This window comes from Nothobranchius furzeri, chromosome 3 (assembly GCF_043380555.1).
Source record: "Nothobranchius furzeri strain GRZ-AD chromosome 3, NfurGRZ-RIMD1, whole genome shotgun sequence".
Classification (NCBI taxonomy): Eukaryota; Metazoa; Chordata; class Actinopteri; order Cyprinodontiformes; family Nothobranchiidae; genus Nothobranchius; species Nothobranchius furzeri.
Genome location: NC_091743.1, coordinates 75487700 through 75504879, shown reverse-complemented (window position 1 = coordinate 75504879; position 17180 = coordinate 75487700). Strand labels below are relative to the sequence as shown.

Here is a 17180-nt window from a genome sequence, read left to right as displayed (position 1 = left end):
CAAGAAATAATACTTTATATATAAAGTCTCTTAAAACCGACTATGTCTAAGCATAATGTAAGATTTTCTGGACAGTTATTCCAGATGCCTGCTTACCAGGAGTTCTTTTTTCAAACAATAAAATACATCTCATGTCATGACTCTATTTTTTTCTTTTTGAACAGAGTCTGGACATGTTGAGGCACAATTTAGTTTATTTCTTTATATGCGATTTTTATTGTATTGTAGTCAAGCAAGTGGCAGCTACAACACAGGACTTCTGGAAGTACTAAGAAATCCCTCAGAATCATAACAGTGTGAGTGTTTTGACTTTAGTAATTGCACAGCTGGTATGGAAGCCAACCATAAATTAGGTTGCCATGGAAAGGTGCGTGATCTTTACATAAGTGTAAATGTTAAAACTAAATATCTGCATCATTTACAAACCTGTGAGCATTTTATTTCCTCACACAGCAGTAAAGACAAGGTTTTGTCCGCAATATAATTCTCTTGTATCCCACTGATATGAAGTGTATGAAATCAAATAATTTCATAAGAGCCAAAACAAATTTCTTTGTGCTATGATGATCCACTTGGGGTCCTGTTGGTAGTAATTTACACCACAGGATTTATTCGTGTTTTTCCAAAAACAGTAAAGTTTTTTTTTCTAAACAACAGAGTTGCTGAAAGATCAGCTCTGAATATTTAAGATTTAAGACAAGCAGCTGCCCGCAGGCTCAGTGGCATGAAATGAAACAGGACGATGGTGTCTACCAACGCCATGATTCAAAAGTACAGAAAATGCCACTAAGTGATGACAATCCACAAGGGAAAACAATGGGATTAAGTGGAGTGAATGGGAACCAATGGTTCTGCACCAAATCCTATCGCATCCCACAGATGCCAAATAGTGGTTATCTTGATTCTATATATGCAGCGTAGCTCCTGTGAAGGTTGCCCTCCTGGGTCATACTAGCGCGTAAAACAAGGTTAGAAAAGAGATAACCAGTGCTGACCTGTAAAATTGTGGGAGATACGTTGAACCAGAACTGTGCCACCACTGCATGGCCATTCAGCTGCTTCAGTTTGTGTCTCTAGAGGGCAGGTCGGGGAGAGACGGATAAAAGAATACATTCATCTGGAAGACATTCCAAGCTCAGCTTACTCCTAATTATATGGATGTGGAAGCAAAGTCCATGAACTGCTGTCTCTTTATGGGCCATTCCCATCTCTACCGGGTCGGCCCGGGCCGGGTAACCCCAGTCGCCCCCAGCCTGGCCCGGTTGATTCCACACATCCTTGCCTTAAGCCCATGTGGGCTGATTCTACCCACCAATCAGAGGCTTGCTCTAATGGAAGGTGTGAATTTGCTGTCAGCAGTGGGTGTGTTGGCCCTGGTCGGCCTGAAGCAGACCCCCTCGAGAAGGGGGCTGAGAATGAGCCTTGGTTGGCCCGGGAAAATTCCAGGCCACCCAGATATGTAAACAACCTACGCTACCCGGCCCGGGCCGACCCGGTACAGATGGGAATGGCCCATTAGTGACTGCCCAGATAAACTGCTGGTCTTTACGTGTTGCACTTGGAAGCACACCCTGTTAGGACATACAACATTCATCTGGTCATTAGCAGGTCCTATAATTGATGGTGTAGGACACTAATAACATTTTAATGATTATTACTGATTATTGTAACGTCCAAAAGGGTCCATTTCACCTATATATTGACCAACATGATAACCTTTCATCTACAGAAATAAATCCACTTTGTTTGGCTTTCCAAACCCAGAAGGTTCTGCAGTGCTTGTTTACATACATGAAGACAAAACATTCAAACAAACATTCTCACCCAAGGTTCTTGCACTCTCAGCATCAACGCCAGATGTCAACATTCTTCACTCTGAATAAGTGAAGACGCCATGATTTTACAACTCGTAAGCTTAAATAATCATATGTGATGAATGAACAAGATGTTTAAATGAAATGTTTGAATAATCTGTGCTTAAATCAATGACTTTGAAATGAATATTGTTCTTACAATGATCCATTTATACCACAAATCAGTATGTTTGATTTCACAAGTTACTCATTGTCTACACTCATACACATTACAATAAGATACATGTTAAGAATTTTGTATCTGAGGAGGGCGTGGCTTTCTGAGGGATGTTGGTAAAGACTCAGAAACGTGTCAAATTCTGATTGGCCAAACTTGGCCAGAAATCACAACAAAGTAGTTTAATAAAACAAGAATTACTTCCCGAGCAATTCAGTTACTCGCTGACCCTCGAACCGGCCAATTTGGGAATGAAGCCTTTTTGAAACCATCTTCTCCTTTGACCTGTGAAAGCCTCTCTGCAACGCTGCGGCTGATACCAGACGACCGGCTCTCTAAGAGCCAAGCAAACATCAACCTTAGATGCAAATAAGCATTCCAGCCTCCTGCCTTCACCTCGAGGGATCTCAGACTGGACGGGTCCTATCGGAACTATCTACGGGTTCCTGACATCAGCGGTTCACTCCACCGGCAGTGACCCGCATGACCCCCCAGATCGAACGAGAACCTCCACACCAAGGGTGCGTAGACTTGGCACAACAGATTGCGCCTGATGCTGTTTTTAATAAACAACTATCTAGTGTATAACAAACAACAAATTCTTTTACACCCAGATTTCACAATTTCTCTCAGATACAAGGAACAGTTCCTACAACATCTAGCTTCCATCACAACACCTCACATCCACCACATCACAGCTCATTATTCATATCTTGTCATGTATAAATTATTAGTTTAGGAAAAATAATTAAATTCATTTTATAAACTATATACTGACTCTGTCTGAATTAATACGGAGTGTGTTTATGATCCCTGAAGAAGCAAAGAACTCTAGAATCTTCTGATTAAACATTCAAAGATCAATCAGATTGATGTTTCATATTTGTATGGACTATCACATCTTATTGGTCATAATTAAAATGTATTAATTGCTACATTATAATCAAGTTTTTCAAGGTGTCTGAACATGAAACTAGTCTCCTACACCTATCTCCTGCATTAGCTTCTCATGGAAAATAGATGGTGAAAATCTAGGTTTTGAAAAATCTGACAGATCTACGTCACACTGTCACATTCATGGACTCATCAATATGACTCACTATGGGGAGGGCTGTTGTTAGTTTAGTGTCCAGGAAACAGCACAAAATGTCTCGACTAGTAGAAAATAACCATTAGCATTAACAACCCCACTACACAGCAGAAGCTCCTCCAGGTTTCAACATTGCAAGTCAGTGGTAGAGTTGAGTTGCTGTTATCCAATCGAGGCGAGATGTCCAAACTTCTAGTTCCTAGAAATGGTGCATCAGTATACTTTTTCTCTGCTAAGTACGACTTATAAGACATTTATTCCTACTACTATTCTATTTCTACTATTGCTGGTGGTGGACGGAGGGACCAGTGGCACCAGTGTTTGAGAGTCTTGCTTCTGTCAGTGCACCCCAGGGAAGCTGCAGCTACATTGTAGCTCATCGTCACCTATGTGTGAGTGTGTGAATGGGTGGATGACAAATTGTGTTGTAAAGCGCCTTGGGGGGTTATTGAAGCCTAAGTAGGTGCTATAGAAATACAGGCCATTTACCATTTATTGACACTAGAGACCACTGCAAATGTATTGATTAAACAAATGTCTCACACCTTTAAATAAATTTAACCAGGGATAAAAAAAAATAAAGGACATTTTACACCATTATTAGTAAATAAAGAAAAACGAAGTTGAAATATACATGAAGTGTGCAAAAAAGGGGTTTATCCTGCTCCTGAAGCATGATTCTTTTCCGCCCATCTTCTGTAGATTTGCTGTTAAGCAAATTTATACTTTCATCCAGTCTTTAGCTTCCTGACATACAGTCTGGTATTTATTCTGAATTACTTTGCAAGACAGACAAGTTCAAGGTTGACTTAATGACTAAAGAGTATGAAGTTCTTGTTATAGCAAAAGAGAACACTCAAAGCATGAGGTGTCCACTGGTGTATGAGACAGATGGTGGAAGGCGTTAGAGCTGACTTGCCCCCCACCCACCACCCCCCACCCCCACCCCCTCCCCCTCACTCTCCCTCCCTCCCCTCCCTGGAATTTTGTGACAATGCATCTTAATCATGATTCCATTTATTCTTGGTTTACCCAAAATTTCTTTCGCCATTTGGTCACCAAGCTCTACTAAATCGGTTTCCCAATTCTTTGGAACCTTTGAACATTTGCAAAATTCAAGCAACATGAAGGCAAAGCCCTGTCATTGGAGAATGTTGTTCACACATTGTGGCTAGCAGTCAACGTGACTTATAACTGTGCTGTCATGTTCTGTTAAGAGAGCAGTGACATTTTTCAGGAAATCTTTTCAAAACGACACAATTGCTCCGTTATTCTGCACGTGGACAGATGTAAACATTAATATTTAACATGCTAAAAGGAATCTGAGATGAAGCAACTCTGTGATTTTTCCATTTTACCCATAAATAATTCTTCTCACTGTATTACGGCGACTCTAAATACTCTGTAAAAAGCCTTTTAATCCCTTTTCTGACAGAAGAGCATCAGCGGTTGCTTCCTATGGCTCAATGCTGACTGCGTTTTTTCCTTGCATGTTAATGCAAACTCGAGTCCTCCAAACCAGCAAGCTGAAAATAATCTTGTTTCCTGTTCTTGAGGTAGTCACACATGCTAATGATCGCTTTATCAGGAATATCTACGCTTAATTTTCAGTCTAACAACTTTATCTAGATAATAGAGTTAATAAGCAACAAAATACAGGAAAGTAGATAGAAAAACAACATTTAACATTATAACAAAACCCATATCACTAAGCACCTTTTTAGAATGAGTGTATAGTAGCCTAATATGTCACAGCAATATGTACTTACTTGCTTTTGTTGGACCCAGATTATATTTTATGACATTCTGATATATAAAACATTACAGCCAAAAAGGATATGTAATGTGTTTGTAGTATAAATGCATTTTTTTCTACAGAGCATCGCTGCATGCCATCGTTTTTTTTCAGGTTTTATATTTGGCACAAGAATACTAGGTCAATCTACCCGGCAAACATTTGTACTTGTGGGTTGAGTGATCTCCCGGAAAAATCTGCACAAGCATGACACAGATTGGCCCGAGATCAGAGGTTGAGATTTACTATTTCATTTATACTTGGAAAGACATCGAGACAGAGACCTCAATACAACACGAGCGAAAAAATGACTACATGGGTACATGCTGTTGAACAAAAATCCAATTGGGTAATGCTGGGGGGAGGCTGGGCTGGGAGAGATAAACTCTAGAAGTGAAACAGACGAAACAGCAATGTGGAGAGCGTGGAGCAGAAAGAACGATTGAGTGTGTCTCTCTTTATAAAGTGTGCTAATTGGGTGGGACGGATTGAAGTCAAAGCCAAGGACAGGAACAGACTTGGATCGCGCATGAACGAGCAGTGACTTGAGCTAAAACAAAACCCCATTAACTGTAAAATAAAATAAGTCGTTTATGCAAAAAAAAAAAAAAAAACAAGTACTAAATTATATTTTGTTTCTTTGTACAGATTTATTCGATTTTGGCATCATATTTTTTAAATGATAAACATATTTGCACCCAGGAGTGGTATATTTAGTGGACAAACTCTTTTCCAGCTGAAGCTCAACCTACTTATGCAGCTATGCACAATAACACCTGGGAGCTATAATTAAATGGCAATGGGTTGCAGCTCGACATCTTAGTACCTTATTTACTTTACTCAGAAGAGTTTACTTTATGTTATTCATTGTCGTCTAGCACAGCAGAAGACGTCACCCTGCTCCACAACCCTAATGACATCCCAAAAAGAACGCCTTGGAGGTGACTGCACAAAAATGCAAAGCATGACAGACACAACAGCCAGGGTGATTTTTGGTCAATGTAACAGTTCAAAGGTCAAGTTTTCATCAACATGAACAGAAATTAACTTGTAATTTGCAGCCACAAACTGCGTCACACATCCAGGGATGCTTTACAGCTGTCTGGCCTCCAAACCAGAGAGCTCTGCACCAGTCCTTGTTACCAGTCAAAAGAGACATAACGTCTTCAGTCAAGGTCACATGCAGAAGTGAGACTCCTGCATTTTTCACTCTGAATAAAGTTCACCTTCCTTTAAGTTCCTAAGTGACTTTACAACTAATAGGTTGCAGTGATCAAGCGTGTTGAATGAACAAGATGTTTAAATCAAATGTTTGAATAATCTGTGCTTTAATCAATGATGAGTTTAAAATGAATATTGTTCCTTCAATGATCCAGCTCAGATCTTAACTACACCAGATCAGTGTGTGTTAACAAGTTAATCTATCCGTATACTCATACACGTTATAATGAGATTATTATTAATGTTTAACATCCACTTCACACAAGTGTGTAAACATTCTCATTCACACAAAGAGCACATCTTTGTATCTGAAGGAAGGAGTGACCACTGAGGTATTTTTGGTAATGCCCTCATATGTGTTTCTAGCTGACTCCCGATCTGGCCAAATCAGTAAAAAAGCATTTTGAAACCATCCTCTCTTTTGACATCAAGTCAAAGCCTCTCTGTAACGCTTGCGAAGGATTACAGACAACGGCTCTTCTAAGAGCCATCGAACAGCCTTAGATGCAAACCAAGCATTTCAGCTTCCTGTCGTGACCTGGAGATATCTCAAGACTAGACGGGTCCTATCGGAGCTAAGCTATTATAATCTCGTGACCCCCTGGATCTGAATGGGAATCTTCATACAAGGGTGCGTACTCGACACAAATTGCGTCGGATGGTTTGATAAACAAATCTATAGTTTACAAAACATACAGCCAATGTGATTTTACGACCCAGACTTCACAAACTCTCTCAGATACTTATGTTACAACCCCTGCTAATGGAAGAAAACAAGAACCCATCCTCTTAGAGGACTGCTGTGCCAGTGCAACCAGCTGATTGGCTGCTTCAGATGTTTCTGCCGACGCCCTTCTGCTTTATTATTGGTGTGGCTGTGAGCAGCCTGGATTTTATGAGTGGCTGCACCTGTGCAGCCAAAAAGGCTGCTAAGTGCAAGTTGGAGGGACTCAGGAGGATCAGGAGTTGAGGCTGATCAGAGGGAGCACCTTTGGTAGCTCTTGGCTGTGTGGCATGTTTTGGCGAGGCCTTTTAGAGGCTTGGTTTTAATAAAAAAATATACTCAAACATTAACCTTGTGTCCTGACCTCCTCCTTTTGTTGCAGTCCCACGAGCTGGGCTGTAACAAATGGGGGCTCGTCCAGGATAATCTGGACTTTTTGGAGGAGGATGGACCTGGTGTTTTAATTGAGCATAAAATTTTACATCCTGGCATGTGCTAGTCTCTTAGCAGTTTGTGAAAATGACTTGTGGTGAGCCAATTTATTTGTTTTTCACCTTCAGGAGCTCTACGCTCTAGGTGCTGCTGGTGAATTCACAATAGTGGAATGCCAGCTTCTTGGCTTTTGTTTGATGTGGTTTGTCAATACTTTGAGCTGCCTTTCCTTATTATTATTATTATTTTTTTGACTGGTCACTTGTATATGTTGCTGGCTAGATATACTCTTAAACATTAACCTTGTGTCCTGACATCCTCCTTTTGTTGCAGTCCCACGAGCCGGGCTGTAACACGTAAGAAAGGTTTTTCTAAAACATCTAGCTTCCATTCCATCATTTCATTCAAACCTTGTCATGTATAATAATTAGTTTAGGGAGATAGAAATAAATTCATTTTTATAAACTATATACTTGACTCTGTCTGATTTAATAGGAAGTGTGTATGTTCCCTGATAAATACAATAAACTAAAATCTTAAGATTAAATATTCAAAGATCAATCAGATTGATATTTCATATTTAGATGGAATTATCACATCGTGTTGATTATTTGTTACATATGTAGCCAATCCTTAACGCTACATCAATAATAGTACAACATACATTTCATCAACCACAGCTCATAAAATACAGCTTATTTGAGTATGGGAGCTCAAGCATGAATCTATCGGGAGTCTGAGTCGTCATTCCCAATGCTGTACCAGCAGCAGTAAATCTCCATGACACAGCAGATTAGATTGCCAGTTCTCAAAGGTTGTATTCATAACTCTTTCCAAAAACAAAAGCCTGAAAATTTCTTTGAATGTTGTACAAAATGTATAGATAAGTACAAAACTGTGGGCTGTAGTTTTTCCTATCAACACACATATTAAAGTCTTCTTTGTGTTTAAAGAAAAAAAATGCTGGAATGATGTTGATGACTAATAAAGTAAATAAAGATAAATGGAACAGCACCCATATGATGATTTTACGTGGACACAATGTTCCCTAGTTGAGGTATGCTCAAACTGGGCAAGAATTTCATTCATTTTGTGAAAAATCCTGCATTTCACCTGAGTCACAAGGCTGGAGTTTTCTATTACTGTGACTGAGTTCCCACAGCTCGCCCAAACAGACTCGTCCAACAGCAGCAACGTCCGAATGGGCTCTGATCCCAGGCTTACACATCTGCAGGAAGCTGGATCCCAGAGATCATCTGTAAAAAAAATGAAAGAAAACCAGGGTCATTTTAAACTGTGATCTTTCAGGATGCTGCTTTTTGGTGTATAATTTTAAATCAGGGTCATAAGAAAGAATTGAGTTTTATAGCCTGACGAGCCATCCTATCTGTGTAAATATAGACTGGCTACAACGCGTTGAACTTGGTTGTAGGGCGGGATTCAATTCAATTCGAGTTTATTTATAAAGCGCCAAATCACAACAAGAGTCGTCTCAAGGCACTTCACATAGTAAACATTCCAATACAGGCCAGTTTATTAAGCCAAAAAAAGTTTCCTATACAAGGAACCCAGCAGGTTGCATCAAGTCACTGACTAGTGTCAGAGTCTTTACAGCAATCCTTATACTAAGCAAGCATGCAGCGACTGTGGAGAGGAAAACTCCCTTTTAACAGGAAGAAACCTCCAGAGGATCCTGGCTCAGTATAAGCAGCCATCTATGGTCTGTCAAACTTTCTCTGCACGCAACTGGTCAGCAGTAGGACCACTCAGAGCAACAAACGATGCAACATATTTATTGCTACGAAAGTCAATCAGTGGAGCGTCCGCCATACACCGAAGGGGGGGGGGGGGGGGGGGGGGGGCAATGCAGAGGAAAAAAAACCCATCCTTTTTGAAACGCCATCTTTGTAGTTTTTTTCCATCGCAGCTCTTGTGTAGAGCTAAATCTTTTGCTACTGCTATGGTTGGTCTAGATTTGTAGGACAGAAGTTTTAGCCACTTTGATCTCATGCAAGCCAGGTTTCAATCAAATCTTTTCCATGACTCCTGGTGTTTTTCCAACAATCCCAAAATTAATAGCCAAGTTTTAAATGAAAACCTTGCATAACCAGATCTAAAACATCTGGACAATCAACCACTGTCAGAACTTATGAGTCATTTTACCAGAGCTAGTGTGTGTCTCCATTTCACCGGGCCATTTGAAAAGGGCCATTTCAGGAACCAACGTAAGTGCCTGAACTAGGGAAAGTACTCAGAAGTGGCCGGTCATGACCTTGTATGTATTTTTTACTAAAGCCATCGCATTGACTGATGAAATAAGAATCTGTGTCTCCTACCAACACCACCGTAAGTTAACTTCACTTTTATCGTTTGGCTTTAATGTCTTTATATTCAGTTTCAGCCCTTGTTAACCCTTTTTAATTGACATTATGCACCTTGGGCTCCTGCAAAGGCAGTGGAAGGTGCTATATAAATAAAATTTGATTGATGATTAATCATTTTAATTTAAAAATGGCAGCATTGTATAAAAGAATCAGTAGAATCTTTTATTTTCGTAAACCAAAAAAAAGTAACCAAATATGAGCTAGTGTGTGGATAAAAACTGTGAATTTATTATTTTTTGTTATGGTAAATCAGCACACATCGTGCAGCAGAGTGTTTACAGCCTCACCACCTACATGCTAATAAGCCTGTAGTAGATTTTAATACACCTCCCCCCCGTTAATCACCAGTTCCTTCCCTTGTTTGAAAATAACCCGGCTCCCAATCTCTCATCGGATCCTTTTCCTTCATCAACGTGAAAATGAAACAGACCTTCTCCTTTAAAGTCTAATCATGGGGGCACACATTGCTGGCATCACAAAAGCACATTTTAAAAAGAATCTCATGGCCATTTCTTTTTGAGACGCATTAATGAAACTAAATGAGAGAGGGGCTGCATTCAGCCATTTAATTAACATTTTGGTTTGTTTATTTCTGCCTTTCATAGAAGAATAGCATTACAGTACCGTCTGACTTCTGCAGGTTAATTGTTTGGCATGTTCTAAAGGTCATTTCCCCACCTTTTCAAAACTCACTCTTGTAAATGTCTCTTTGTTCCTTCATGCTAAGCCAGGCCATGACTGTGTTTCTACCTTTTTAGGACCGATGTGTCACTGGGAGACATATTTCTCTGCCACATGTTGAATATTTTTACTGCAAACTGACATTGCACCTGTCTCAGTGAGGAAAGTTGTAGCTAAACTATTGCAAAAACCAAAAGAAAAAGATACGTGTTTAATTTCCTTATTTTTGACACAAGTCTCAGGTAAATCCCCCGTGTTTTCTAGTTGCTGCGGACTTATTTTTCAGGCAGTCCCACGCTCAACAAGGACATGAATCTTTAACAGATGTGCCAAATCCACAAACATTCCCTGACACTCTCGAGGTACTCTGTCTTTTTTAAATATATATCTATAAAGGATGAATAATAATATTTAATCAGCATGCACCAGCTTGGTGTGATTAATCATTCTCTCTGCTTGGGTGGAGAGTGGGGGGGGGGGGGGGGGGGGGCACAGGAGGCAGGCAGGCACGGTGACATACTTTGGCCAGGTAAAAGGAACCCATTGATAGAGCTATTGTGCTCCCACTGGCTGTGAAGACAGCAAACCTCTGCTGAGATGGTGTTAAGCTCCATTGGCCTTGTGCAATGCCTGACTAAACATGGCATGCCATCTACCACACGGTGAACCCGTTATGTTCTTATTTACAGCAGGTGTGGAAAAGCCTGTGGAAAAAAGAAGAAACGTGTAATGATGGAAGCAAATCTAAAGCAGCTGCTGTGGCATTCAGACCACAAAGCTGTTTTTCTGAAAACAAGCATTCAAGAAAAACAAAATGTATCATGGATGGCATTAACATGTCGCCTTAGTAAGTTGAATGAAAACAACATAAGGAAACAATGCAGTGATGAACAATATTTATTAAAGGTGTGGTTGACTGAAAAAACATATTTTTATTATTATTTTTGATTATAATCTGTCACTGAGATTTTCATGCAGGCCGAACATGAGAATAGAAAAGATAAATTGGAAGGTTGCAGGTTCGAGCCCCGTTCAGTCTGTCGCTGTCATTGTGTCCTTGGGCAAGGCACTTAACCCACCTCGCCTGCTGGTGGTGGTCGGAGGGACCGGTGGCGCCAGTGTTTGGCAGCCTCGCCTCTGTCAGTGCTCCTCAGGGCAGCTGTAGCTCGTCCCCACCAGGGTGTGAATGTGTGTGTGGCTGGGTGAATGAGTGATTGTGTTGTAAAGTGCCTTGGGGGGGTTCCAGGACCATAAAGTGCTACATCAAAAAGAGGCCATTTACCATTTTACCATAGTCTCCTACACCTATCTCCTGGATTAGATTCTGATAGAAAACAAACAGCGAAACTCGAGGGTTAGAAAATCCTGACAGATCTACGTCCCACTGTGACTTATTCAAGGACTCACTTGCCCATCTGGACTCACGGCGGGGAAGGCTGTTGTTAGTTTAGCGTGCAGGAAACAGCAGAAAATGTCTCGACTAGTAGAAGCAAGAACGACTGAAACTTTGCCAGAGCGGTTCTGGCCCATGCTGTACCCCCCCCCCCCCCCCCTTAGAACCGCCCCTTCAGGCCAAGTAGAAATCTGTTTAAACTGTTCAACATGTATTGGTTTGATTTGTTCGCAATACTTTATTATTAAAAAGAGCTAAGACAATTTTATCAGTAAATAAATACAGCTTTTATAAAACATTACTAGTTTTGCATTTATCTATTACTGCTTTGTTTTTTGAACCTGTTTCCTGGTTTTGTCGTCTGCAACAAACAAACATAAATAAAGATATAAACCGGATGACAGTGACACTTTTCCTTCCTCCCCCTGTGGATTACACACCATAGAGATGGAACAACCCCCTCAGACCATCGCTAAACCAAAACCGTGAGTCTAAAAAAACCTCACCGCTGTTTGCTCTTCCATAAACCGTCACCGTCCCGTTCTGCAAGCCAGCAAACAGGAAGCGAGAGGAGTGCTTCAGGCAGAGCACGGGGCAGCCCTCTGGGCTGTGGAGGGTCAGCAGGCATTGTGCTGCTGAGTCCACGCTACCGTAGACCAGGATCCTGAAAGAACAACAGCAGCACAAGCAAATGTGATAAATGAGCATCATTGGAGATGACAGAGTGCCTCGTTTTCATGCAGTCTGATTTAACGGCGCACGAAGCATTGCATATGTGGAGCCACTCTGTCTTTTTGCATGTTTGAAATGCCATCTGAACTTTGCTGCATCGAATCGTCTTCTTCTGAATGACAAATGCATATCGGTGTTTGTTTCTCTGCAAAGAGAAAATGTTCAGCTGCATTGGAGCTGACAGGCTGAGGCTTTTGACTGTTCCAAAGTGCTGAACCCTTTTTTTTCGCTTTCCCTCTCTCTCTTTTTATCTTCTGGTGTGCATTTTATTCTTTTTCCCAAGATAGACACTTTTATGGAGAGAAGATGTGTCAGCATGCAAAAACTCACAAACCTTTGATTTAGGCTACTCCTAAAATAACTAGAGTTAATTAAAACTGCATAAAATTGTAACATAATTGGTAAATCTGCTATCTGAGTGCACCCAGGAAAACAAAACAATCTATTTACTCTATGACATGAGGCTGAGATTAAATCTCTCCTCTGAACCTTTTGATCCCCATTGTGGGGGAATGAAAAGGTTTATTGGATTTAAAAACGAAACTGATCTCAGCAGCAGAGGTATTGATGCTTTGCCGTGAAATCAACTCTGACTTCTTGTTTTGATGAAATATTGACAAGCAAATATGTACAGCCGGAAATCTCAGAGGAGCACGACGAAGGATAATATCAGGTGTTATTTTACAACAGAAGATACAGATTATACTGGAAGTGGTTTATTCTTGTCTTTTAAAGGTAAGTCACTCACCGTCCATCATCTAATCCAACACAAATGCTGGTACCAATCCCTGTGGCAGTCTTGTGAATGCCGGACTCATCCTCTTCGGATGGAGAAGGTGCCGGAACATATTCCAGACATCGGACAGCTGAGCCTACCTGCAGGCTCTTCACATACCTTGGTGTTGGTCTATTGAGGGAAAATATCTCTATGTGGCCTTGAGGTCCTTCTCCTCCACCAGCCACCTGCAGGGAAAAGGGAAAACAAGGGATACCCACGTTCAGCTGGGCCAATGGACTGAATCCTGATGACACGAATAGAAGGGAACAGGAAAGGCAGCAAGCAAACCCAAGTTACTCTTCTTCCAATCATCTGAAAATGATGTTTTCACTGTCTTAATCAAACTGTAAAGGTTAAAGGATAATGTGTCTTCTGTTGAACATGTCCTGTGTCAGCATCCAAGGTTTAAAGAAATATCTGGGTCACTGATCCTATCAGGCCTTGTCTTTTGTTATCCATAATCTTCTTTTAGTCTCACTTTTAAAACACATTATGTAATGGTTCCACAATGTCATCTCTTGAAGATCAAACAGTTTTTAAATGTCTGTGCTCTTTTCATCGCTGAAGAACAGAGGGTGTCTGAAAGGCTTCGGAGCTGCCAGACAATAAGGTTTTCCCAACCCTTTCAAGATCCAGAGATCTATTGCTGCAGTCAGGTTGTGATTAAATCCAAATGAAATCATTTTCAATTAATTCAACTGACTTCTGAAATGAACGTGTCCAAGGTCACAGTGAACACTTCGAGACCCTCAACTCAGAACTAATGAAGGCGTAGAGAAGAAAATTAAAAGAGAGTTGTTGACGGCAGGGATTGTTCGGTGGCTCTGTCTGAAAAAGGCTTCTGCCAATCAATGTCTTAAAATGCCTTTGCCTTTTTTCAAGAGGCAATAATCGGTGAAAAATCTTCCTGCTAAGGAAGAAAGCAACCTTAGATGTTCACAAATAAATGATCAAGCGATCATAGGAATCCCAAGGCAATTCACAGCCCACAGGTCCTTGATCTCCCTCTGGGATTAATAAAGTATCTTTGTTTGATTGATGATTGATTGATAAAGGCTGGACTTCCTCTAAACCACAGACATGTGGAAGAAAGCTGTGGTGCACTTTGCGTGGGCCAATCAATGCCAGTGCTGAGACAAATAAGAAAGCTGGAGCCATCCAAGCTATTGCTGAGGAACTTCCAATCAAGTTGGCATTGGTTTCATTCGCAAACAGTTAAAATGGCAGTGTGTCATTTCCTGGCATTAGGGGTTGGTACATTCATTTCAGGGTAGTTTTACACCACATCGCCGTGACTGTCGCTAGTTTAAAGAGCGTTACGGTAAACGTTGTTACCTGTGGAGCAGAAGGCATGCAACCTTGGCATGACTCCTCAGATGTTGATGGTCCTTCAGTTAATTCCATAGAGAGAATGCAATGTCGATTGTAGTTTCTGGATCAGCTCAGGGTCCTGCGCCTCCCGATGATGTCATCATACTACGGCAAACCCACTGGGCGAAAATCTATTGCATCTCTTTTCGATTCTGTTCTTTCATGTAGGTGAATGAGTGTAGCAGTTTTGCTGATTAATGCTTTCAAACGTGGTACCATTGTAAAGGTGTATATCCAGCCAATCATCTAGTGTGATGTCATCGAAAGGCGCAGGACCCTGAGACGGCTAGAAGGGAACATGGCATCTAATATGGCGTCCCCCAAAGATGCTAGACCCACATCCTATGTACTTTAGACCTGATTGTTATGGTTATATTTCACAAAGCTGATGGCTGGACATCATTTTATTCTTTTTCAACAGCATTTCCAGAGATTACAGGTAAAACCACACACTGCCACCTTAATGCACCGCTGTGGCATTTCCATATGATTTAAATTATTATGCCTACAGGAGACCTGTGTGAATATTCAAATAAAATGTCTTTCTTGGGTAAAAAACAGGAGCGGGAGCACAACTGCCTGCTGCAAAGACAGCAAATATATTTCCTCTGAATGAATCACATCCTGCGAATGTGAGATGAGCTAAATATAGTCTTTAGCTTCTCTCCTCAACACTCACCCTTATTTGCATGCAATCATTTGTTTGATTTGTATCAGCACACAAAATCTGGACAGAAGCAATCCTTTGGGCTCTCAAGAATGAGCCAGAGCAAATAATGGTCCGTTGCACATGGTGAAAAGAAGATAGGGAACACTTATCTAGCAGCAAGAGGGCCTACAAAAAAAAAGCACAGCTTCAAGTGGCAGATGTACAAGAGCCAGAGGCAGGGCCCATTTACCCAGGGTCCTTCACAATGATCATTATCCCTGACAACAAAACTCCCAACTTGTACATATCTACTGAAAACACGGTGTCCAGACAGAGTTACATATATTCACTTGCAGGAACCATATCCAAGGTTGTGCCCCGCAAAGATTATTTGCTTCAGAGAATCAGAAACCTCGCCAGCCAGGTAAGACAGGTGGGCCCCATATGGAAGGGTAAGCAGTATGGGTCCCAACATGTTTGCACTGCTGATTACACAGTGGCCCCACAGGAGTTTGCCCACATAGGTTTTAACGTGCTCTGCATAGGTTTTTAGAGGGGCCTAGGTGGTTTGTCTCATACATGAGCCCATCAAAATCGTTGTAGGCACACCCCTGTGGTGCCACCATGGAAACAGCAAACAAAAACAACTGGAACCCACACTGTTTGTTTACATGTATTCCATACAAAGCCCACCATTGTGTGCTGAATGGATCCTAATCTGTGAAATCTACAATAGCAAATCTGCAAAATGAGCTAGCTTAAACATTTTAATGCTTCAATGTTCTAACATATTTTAGCTGTAAATATTTTGTTTTGGTACAAAAAACAAAGTGGTTTGTGTGTTTTTGCTCTGTCTTCTCAAACCCCCAGTGAGTCGTGGTGGATGGCTGCTGATACTGAGCCAGGTTCTGTTGGAGGTTTCACCCTGTTAAAGGGGAGTTTTCCTCTCCACTGTTACTACATGCTTGCTTAGTATGGGGATTGCTGTAAAGTCTCTGACAACAAGTCACTGACTAGATGCAACCTGCTGGGTTTTCTTTCATGGGAGACTTTTAACTGGCAGAAAGATGCACTGATTCAATTAGGTTCAATTGGAATGTTTATTTTGCGAAGGGCCTTGAGAAGACTCTTGTGATTTGGCACATATAAATAGACTGAATTGAATTGAATTATCTCGCATTTGTCTAAAACCCTCAAGCAATAGCATGGCTTGGTCCGAAAGCAATGATTGGACCATCCGGTTGTCGGTCTCGCTGAACCACCACACCTCTACATTTCCCTGTGTCCTCCATTTATTACACGCTTGTGTAATTAGCAACAGAACACCACTAGTGTGGGATGTTCTCCACTCAATCATATCAGAGGAGAAACAGCTGGCAGCTACAACTTCAACTTTAGGACAAACATCCAGAGTCCTAAAAAGAAAAACACCATTGGAAGTCATGGACGACAAAAGACATTTGGACCTAGAAGACTGCAACTGGTGTTTAGCACGCTCCCATATCATGGGGCGTGGCCTATGATAGCCGACAGGAGTGGTGAGAGTTTTGTCATCGTGTTTGTGTTTGGAAGTTAGCTTGTTTTGCAGCTTTGCCATTGCAGCTTTAATACTCTGGCAGATTGAGTTTGATTTCTCTGCATGCAGAGAAGAAGATTTGCAACACGGTCACGTTAGCTCACTCTGCTCATTTATGTTCACTACATTTAAAATCTGAAAACAATGAGTCACCATTTACCCTGAAATGGATGTGCTCTCTGTTTTTCATCATACATGCTTGTGATGAATGCTTACTTGCAAATACAAAAGGGAGATAAGATAAGAAGCACAAAGGAACGACAAAAAGGCAGGGGTTTAAAAATTATTCAGAAAAGGGAGGTTTGGAAAAGTGGGACAAGGAA

At 41.1% G+C, this 17180-nt stretch overlaps 1 protein-coding gene across 9 annotated transcripts in view; it reads right to left on the bottom strand.

The window, feature by feature from the left end:
• Positions 1-17180, bottom strand: part of arhgef10la (Rho guanine nucleotide exchange factor (GEF) 10-like a) — a 193693-nt gene that overhangs the window by 27339 nt on the left and 149174 nt on the right. For all 9 annotated transcript variants that reach the window (XM_015958408.3, XM_070549544.1, XM_015958410.3 and 6 more), the window contains 3 exons: positions 13232-13446; positions 12258-12415; positions 8407-8549 (listed from right to left, as the gene is read on the bottom strand). In XM_015958408.3, the coding sequence (XP_015813894.3) occupies positions 8407-8549; positions 12258-12415; positions 13232-13446 (516 nt within the window). The remainder of the gene's footprint in view (positions 1-8406; positions 8550-12257; positions 12416-13231; positions 13447-17180) is intronic.